Consider the following 7,922-nt stretch of genomic DNA (forward strand, 5'->3'; position numbering starts at 1 on the left):
AACTTCAGGAAGTCCATAGAAAAGTAGAATTTAAAGATAAGTGTGTTTGGATGCAAGGATGTGGGAGGGCCATGCCTAGTTTTCTTGTAGTATGATTTTCCATGAAGATCTCTCAGTATCCAGGAAGTTCACTCCCTTCGTGTTCTGAGCCTGTATTCCCTGTAGTATTCTCCCATCCAGGCTGCTTGTCCCACGTGCTGGGCTTAGGCTAGGTCAGCCCCTCTCTCTTTCATCTTGTCCATATGGCCACATTGTGAGGACCACAGTCTGATCTTTGATCCCTGCTCTCACTGTGTTTACCATTCCCCCATGCTGGTCCTCCTACTCACGTGAAGTTGAGCATTTCCTCAGGTTACTAACAGCCTTCATATATTCTGCTCCAAGGTATTTTTCATATGTGTCTTTGCCCCTCAGGTCAACCAGGCATTTTGTGTTGTCCTTGAATAGGAGGTCTTTGGTTTCAGAGTGGAACATGCAGAACTTGCTGGAGCAGTCAGCCACTGTACTTCCATACTCCGCCTGCCAAAAGGACAGAGAGTCTTTCGGGACCTGTGGCCTTGAACAGCTAGAAACACAAGAATCTGAGGAAGCCAGAAAAGTTCAGAACCAGCCCTGGGGGGAAGAGACACTCTACAATGGGCCCTGGGAACTTTGTCCCTCCCTCACTAGCCACTTACCCACAGGAGCCCACTCTGCAATTTCATGATGACCCGAGGTCCCCTGCAGGCTCTCTCATCCTACCTTCCTCTGAGAAGCCCAGCAACCTGGTCCTGCCATCTCTGATCTCTCTTGCCTACTTCACTGCCCATGTCCCTTGAGTCTGTAGGCAATGAGAAGATATGAACATGACCCTTCCAACATTCTTGTTAAAGAAAACACTAGATATGAGCCATCCCAGAGGAGTGGAAGAGATAGTTTGGAAAATTCATGTTCGACTGCATTTTCAATTCTAAATTGAGCAAGCCATCTGACTCCTCCTAAGGTTGCGAGCAACGTGATGGCTGCCAGAAGTTTAGCATTGCAGGGCAGGCATGCGGCCCAGCATGAGGTGCTGCTTGGGATGCCTGGGTTTGCGTCCCAGCTCCACTCCTGGTTCTGCTGCTGACTTCAGCTTTCTGCTAAAGCACAGCTGGGGAGAAGGCGGGTAATGGCTCAAGTAGTCGGGTCTCTGCTACCCATATGGGAGTCCCAGATTGAGATCCAGCTCCAGCTGTTGCAGGCCTTCGGAGAGAGCGCCAGCAGCAGAGACCTCTGTCTTTCTTCCTTCTCCTTTTGTGTCTTCTGCCTCTTGAACACATTTCAAGAAAGTTTAACAAACCATATGGTATGTAGGGAATGTTTGTGAACTGTTCATCATGTGCCTAAGAAGGACCTCTGAAGGCATGCTATCTTAATAAGAAAAAGATGCATCGATGGGAATGAAGCTATTTCTGAAAGAAAGGTGCTGAATGTGTATGGTGGTGGGGATGTTTCTAAGTTAGGAATATCCTGGAGGCCTCTCCACACCCCTCAATCCCTGCCTCCTGAGGCTAACACTGAGTCCTAGCTGACGGTTGGAATCCTGTGATTTGCAGACAGCTGAAATGATGCCCAGTCTGCTTAGGTTAAAGAACCAGAAACACCTTGTTCACGACTTGTAGTATCAAGGGGTACTGGGAAACAGAATTCATCTTCCTCATGTTCAGAAAACAGTGGAGAGATGGGGTGTCCCTGAACACAGCCAGTGGGAGTGAGAAGGCCTATTGTCCAGAGAGCATGTGGATTGGACAAGAACTTGGCTCTTGTCCCCAAGAAGAGCCCACCCTAGAATACCACTTGTATAGTGACACAACTCTTGAGCACTTCCTGTGGATCAGGCATTCTCCTGTTTCTTTGAGTGGGCAACTTCACCCATCTGCATTGTAACTCAGAAGATGATAAAGGTGTTATTCCAATATACAGAAGAAGACAGTAAGGCACAGAGAAGTGACATCCTAGACCCAGAATAGCACAGCCAGGAAGTAACCGAATTGAGCTTTGAGCCCAGATACGCTGATCCATCACCCACAGCTAACCCCTTTCTGGTTTCCAGGTAGAGAATGTTGAAACTGGTGTTAGCTGTCATCCCCCACAAGTGATCTACAGCCGTCTAGGAAGAAAGAGTGGGAGAGCCAGCAAGCCACACCTGCAGGTCTTGCAGTATCTGCTTGACGCAACCTGCCCTCTCATGCCTGGAGACCACGGCATGGTTGGGGGATCGGGCAAGATGGCAGCTGGCAGCCTTGCTGACAGGCTCCCTGCTACCGTCAAGGCACAGCAACTCAAAGTCTTCTGCTTTCAGATCCTTTGCCCATGAGTCAGGGTTCTTGCCTGGGGAGAGGGAGAGAAGGCAGATCAGCACAGTCAATGGTCTGGGCCAAGGCGACCTTGCCGGGATGTGCCACTCAGCAGTCCTGAGGCCTCTGACAAGCAGAGGTGGCCACACTGGGATTGTGTTGATGTGTGACAGCTGTGTGGTCTGCACAGCAACTACCAGTGATTGCCTCCACTCTTCCTGACCCAGCCGGGTGAGACAACATTCAACGGAAGCAACTCAACAGAATTTTCATTTCTACCAAAGGCTAAAGCCTGTGGCTCTTCTTGCTCCAGTACATGCAGGACACAGTCCTCTAACCCAGACTGACAGCACTGTAAGCTGTAACCAGGCATCTCCAAAGCAGAGAGCTTTGCCTCTGGGGAGACCCTTTTGAAATCTGCACCAGGATTTTAGGTCCAAGTCCCTCCTACTAGCCCTAAGCGAAAACATGCCCATTGTTCAGAAAATGTGCGAAGGTGATGGTGATGGCTGAACGGACACTACCAAAGGCAGAGAGGTAGCTAACAGTCTGGACTCACTTGGTGATATGGGGAGGTCAGGGGTGGAGTAGAATGCTCATTCTTACCAAAGTTTATTGATGGATGGATTGATTTAATGTCATAGCCATCCAACTTTTTACCCAGAAGTCAACACTCATTGATGAGCCAGTGTCTGAATTAATCATCAGTATATTGGTTGCCAAACAATTGTTTTCCAATGTGATCAATCCTCTACATTCATTACTTAGCATTCTATGGTAAGATTAAGAGCTTTGTTTTCATTTATCTAATCAGTATCACCTGGTAGATTTGTAGTCTAATCAACTCTAGTCTTATTCTAGTCAATTCTGGACTGCCATTGCAATTTCATTGTTCACAATCCTTGTGGTTGGCAATGGGAGTTCCTTCAAACTGACTCCTATTTGACCTGACACATCTTATACTGTTTGAGCCCTTCTTTGTGATACTTTGGGCTCACCATACAGTTTTCCTGCCCAATATTGCAGTCCGCTATTTCTTGGGCTTGTAGAGTTCTGGTTTCTTTTAATAGGAAGCAATATTTAGTAGCCAATATTTGGGTGCTCAAGCTTATTTGTGTGCCATTTCCTCTGGTGCCTTTCAATGCACAGAGCCAGGAAATAAAGGAGATGGTGACAGAGGACATCACTGAACTGATGGCTCATGGAGGTGATGCATGGCAAATCAGCAGAATGTGAAATTTCCTGGCCCAAGTCGTTGTACCAGAGATACAGAAAAAAATGCCTTGTTTTGGGGAAATAGGTCTTGAGATGTTTAGGGGAAATCAGAAGCAGGACTGCAACTGTGGAGGTGGCTTGTGGGAAAGAATTCAGAGCCGCTGGAAACTCCATGACTCTGATCATCCTGAATGGATCGGTCAGAATGAGAGAGCCCTGGAGGCTGACACTGTAACACTTCCATGGAAGCACTGTGAATACCAGCACGTCCTCCTAAGACAGGTGCTACGGGCACAGGGCAGCGTGCGCACATACCATCGGTGTTCTCCAGCACAGTCTGGGACTTGACAAAAGCCACATCGCCCTTCTCCACCAGACACCTGCAGAGACCCAGCATGAGACAGAGAGAGGAGGTCAGAGTGCCACAATCTGTCACTGAGGGGCCACCTGATATTCGCGTTATAACTTCTGTCCTATCACTAAGCAGTGCGGGGAAGAAAGAGAAAGCAAGCTTCACACAATCTGCCCAATACAGCACGATTCGGTACAGCTTCTATGATCCTATCATTTTCCTAATATCAGCATGGATGCCAGATACCAATTTACCAGAGAGGGCATTCCTCTCCCAGTGTATATGAAATGTGAATAAAAACTCAATTCCTGCGGACTCTCAAGGTGAAAAGATCTACAGCCTTGTGAGAGACCCTCTCCATTAAGGTTAGGAATTTGGAAACCCTGCCCTCTACTGTTCTCTGGCTCCAGATGCAGCTAGTTGTGTGTTGCCCATTGGTATCCAGAGGAGCCAGAGCCAAACTCCTGCCTCTGGGTTGACTCATCTCCACCAGTGTTTCATTGCTTTGTTGTGCGGTACCTTTGGGGCTGGATGGCTCTTGGGTGTACCATGCTGTCTCCCCTATGCATAGTAAGATATTATACCATTTCACTCAGTAGTAGGCCATGTCCCTTACCCCCAACTGTCACAATCTAAAACATCTCTAGACATTGCCAGATGTCCCCCAGAGGGAGCAAGCAGGCCCCACATGTGAACATGACAACTGGCCAGCCATCAGTCTGTTCAGCCTGGAACAGCCACATCTGGTGGCCAGGGCCTGGGAGCAGCCTGGATGCCCCTTCATACATAGGAGCTTCCACATCTGGTTGTCAAATCTCCCGTCCTCATGTATGCATGCAACACTCATGGACTCAGTGCATGCCGACATCCTCTCAGCCCCCGGAAGGACTTGGGCATGGCTGGGAGAGCCATCTGTCAGGGTCAGGGTTGAAACACTCACCTGAAAGCCCCGGTGTAGCCATAATATCCCTCTCGGTTGTTGGGGACACACTTATTTGGGCCAATACACAGCTCACAGAGACTGGAATTTTTCAAAGAGCCAGGTGCACAGCCTTGACTGAAAAACTCATCTGCATAAAAGGAGAAGGGGGAGTCAGCTCTTCCTGCACCAACACAGTGTCTTGGACACGGCACACAAACGACTCGCATGGCTCCGGGGAGGAAGCAGTCTGTTCTTTTCATTCTGTAATGTCCCACCCTCACCTCAGCACCTGTCAGGCTGCAGGCTGTGAAAAGGAAACTTATAGAAGCTGTGACAAGGGGTGAGTGGCCATTGCGATTCAGGGAGGAAGGGATTCCTTTGAGCCCCATGAAGGTATTATCACTCACTGAAAGAAGAAAATGCAGAGACAAAAAGTGACAGAGGAGTCTCCCTGCATGAGCTGATCCATCTGTTTCCAGAGGCCACACCCTTGCCTTTATCATATCTCCTAGCTCACGGAAGGACGAGGGAGCCCCAGGCCGCGCTCAGGACTGTGAAGGAGCCAGGAGGTTCTGCCGTGCAGCAGTGTAACCATTGCCACTGGCATCTTCATCTTTCTGGAGGCCTCCCCAGCTGCACTTTGCCTAAGTCAGACTGGTGTCACAAAGCACCTGGGGTGCTTCCACTTGCATTTGCATGAGAATTGCTGGGTCTGTTACCAGATTTAGTCCCCCCTCTTTTTTTTTTTTTTTTTTTTTTTTTTTGAGCTTCCTGAATTTGGAGGCGACAAGCAGGAAGCACTCAGGATGTGAATGTGAATCACAACTAGTGGGAAACATTTGCCTTTGGAGTATGTTAGAAGTCAAGGGCTATGGGCCCGGCGCGGTGGCACAAGTGGTTAAAGGTCCTCGCCTTGCACGCCCCAGGATCCCATATGGGCGCCGGTTCTAATCCCGGCAGCCCCGCTTCCCTTCCAGCTCCCTGCCTGTGGCCCGGGAAAGCAGTCGAGGACGGCCCAAAGCTTTGGGACCCTGCACCCGCGTGGGAGACCCGGAAGAGGCTCCTGGCTTCGGATTGGCATAGTATCGACCCCGTTGTGCTCACTTGGGGAGTGAACCATCAGACGGAAGATCTTCCTCTCTGTCTCTCTCTGTATATCCGCCTTTCCAATAAAAAAATAATAATAATAATAATAAATCTTAAAAAAAAAAAGAAGTCAAGGGCTAGAAGTACGCTCTTGATGATTTTCAGGGGACTCAGGGAATAAATGGATTTCTATCCTATGAAGAGATCCTGAGAAGGGCAGCACTTGGCGAGACTCCGATAAGAATGAACAACCACACAGACCATGAACACAAGTCCTCTGGCAGGGGTGGCTGTCCATCCCATATCCATTTTCCTGTGGTCCTTGATCACAGACATCTGATTTTAGTTGGGTGAGAACGAGCCCAAATGAAAGAGCAGACTCCGCTATTACGGCTAGGTGTAGTGATGAGGCACCTGAAATCCAGGCACTCCTTGCTGACTGGGGTTCCCTGGATCATGGATGCAATGGCAGCCAGGGGGTGATCTTGTGGAGGGAAGCATCATGCCAAAAAGGATGGAGCAGAAAAAGGGACGAAGCCTGATTTCCCATGACTGCAGCCGGCCTGGGCTCGTCCCCTCTGCTCTTTGTCATCAGGAAGCAAAAGAACTATGTAGTCACTGAAGTTGTCGCATGCTATCAAGAAGAGCCACTCTGAACAACTCGCTTCCAGCCCTGCTCATCTCTGTTACAATCTGCTTGAGTTTCACTTGAACTGAGGTTTGTATGCACAGAACCACAGCTCACAGCATCTTGCACCACGTGCCTCAAGATTCGCTCACCAAATTTGCAGTGGTTGATCCTGTTGTACAGGAGGCCCATGGGGATGTTCCAGCCAGCCGTTCTGTCCACAGCAGTGTGGCAGGACTTCTTCCCTTCCAGATTGTTCCAGTTGATGCCAGGATTTGATTTCTTCACCACCGCCACAGAGAGATATCCTGCCAGAAGACATCACACATGAAGCGTGAACATCTCTGGGGCCTCCAGAGTGGCTGCCCCCGGTTAAAGCTGCTGCCTCCCCAGGGAAGCAGAGAGATCCTGCATTGGCCATGGTGTCTTAAGCAAATCCCTTTGTGAACTGTTGCAGGTGAAGGGCAAGGCACCCCATCAGTGAGGAGGGTCCAGGGTTACATCTGGATGCATGGAATCTTGGACCATGAACGTATTCCCTAAGCCCTGGGGTTCACTGTATACCACCTTAGAGGATGCCACAAGGGACAATTATATGTGGTGGCAAGTGTGGAGGAAGTTCTATCTTCATATCAACTATGATCTTTCTGTCATTCTGGTATATTCTAAACATTGGTCTCTTCCAGGGCCTTGTAATCTGAATGTTAAACTTGCCAAACCACTTCCCCCAACAATGGGAATTGTTCTCTTAGCTCCTGACTCACCTTCCTCCGGTGGGCTCTTACAATCGGAGCTTTCTGAAAGAAAGAAAAAAAAAAGGGAAAATGCAGACAACATTAAACAGTTATTTATAGATTAGAAAGGTAATGCCTTTCTCACACTTCAACTAGGGACAAATAGAGTCAGCTGGAATTACAGTCGCCTCCAAATTCTCAACATGCCGGCAGGTGTACTTCAAACCGGAAGCACAGGGCAGTACTGGCCAGCTCTATTGAAACCCCTTCAACAGTGCATGGCGAGAAGCACGTCTGGAAACTGCCCGGAAGCCTGGCTGTCCCCCGCAGTTGAGGTACTCTCATGAACTCCACAGCGCAGAGCCCCATCCCCCACCACTAGAAGAGTGGCAGGTCTGGTCCGCTAAGATGACTGTGGGGCTGCTGGGCGAGGGAGCCCAGAGCCTGGGAAGCAGGAAAGCTATGGACTTCGTGGCAGGGCCCAGGCTGTGACTTCTGCATCTCTGTTCTCCATGGCTCATAAGGAAGCAATACAGAGAAGTGCCTGCTCCCACTGTCCCTCCTTTACCATAGTTCTCTGCCAGGACAGGAACCAGACCACACTGGCCTGCGATGTAGACAAATCCTCCATCCAGGGTCATGGCGTCAGCTTCTCCATTCTGCAGGCAAA

The 7,922-nt window shown here is 49.3% G+C and overlaps 1 protein-coding gene across 1 annotated transcript in view; it reads right to left on the reverse strand.

The window, feature by feature from the left end:
- The window catches only part of TF (transferrin), a 33,088-nt gene that overhangs the window by 11,840 nt on the left and 13,326 nt on the right, over positions 1-7,922 (reverse strand). Inside the window, 7 exon segments of the mRNA XM_040962783.1 lie at positions 330-549; positions 2,165-2,349; positions 3,846-3,910; positions 4,823-4,952; positions 6,671-6,826; positions 7,283-7,315; positions 7,821-7,911. Coding sequence (XP_040818717.1) covers positions 330-549; positions 2,165-2,349; positions 3,846-3,910; positions 4,823-4,952; positions 6,671-6,826; positions 7,283-7,315; positions 7,821-7,911 — 880 coding nt within the window.

Source organism: Ochotona curzoniae, unplaced genomic scaffold (assembly GCF_017591425.1).
Source record: "Ochotona curzoniae isolate NIBS_2020 unplaced genomic scaffold, NIBS_Ocur_1.0 contig_1302, whole genome shotgun sequence".
Taxonomy (NCBI): domain Eukaryota; kingdom Metazoa; phylum Chordata; class Mammalia; order Lagomorpha; family Ochotonidae; genus Ochotona; species Ochotona curzoniae.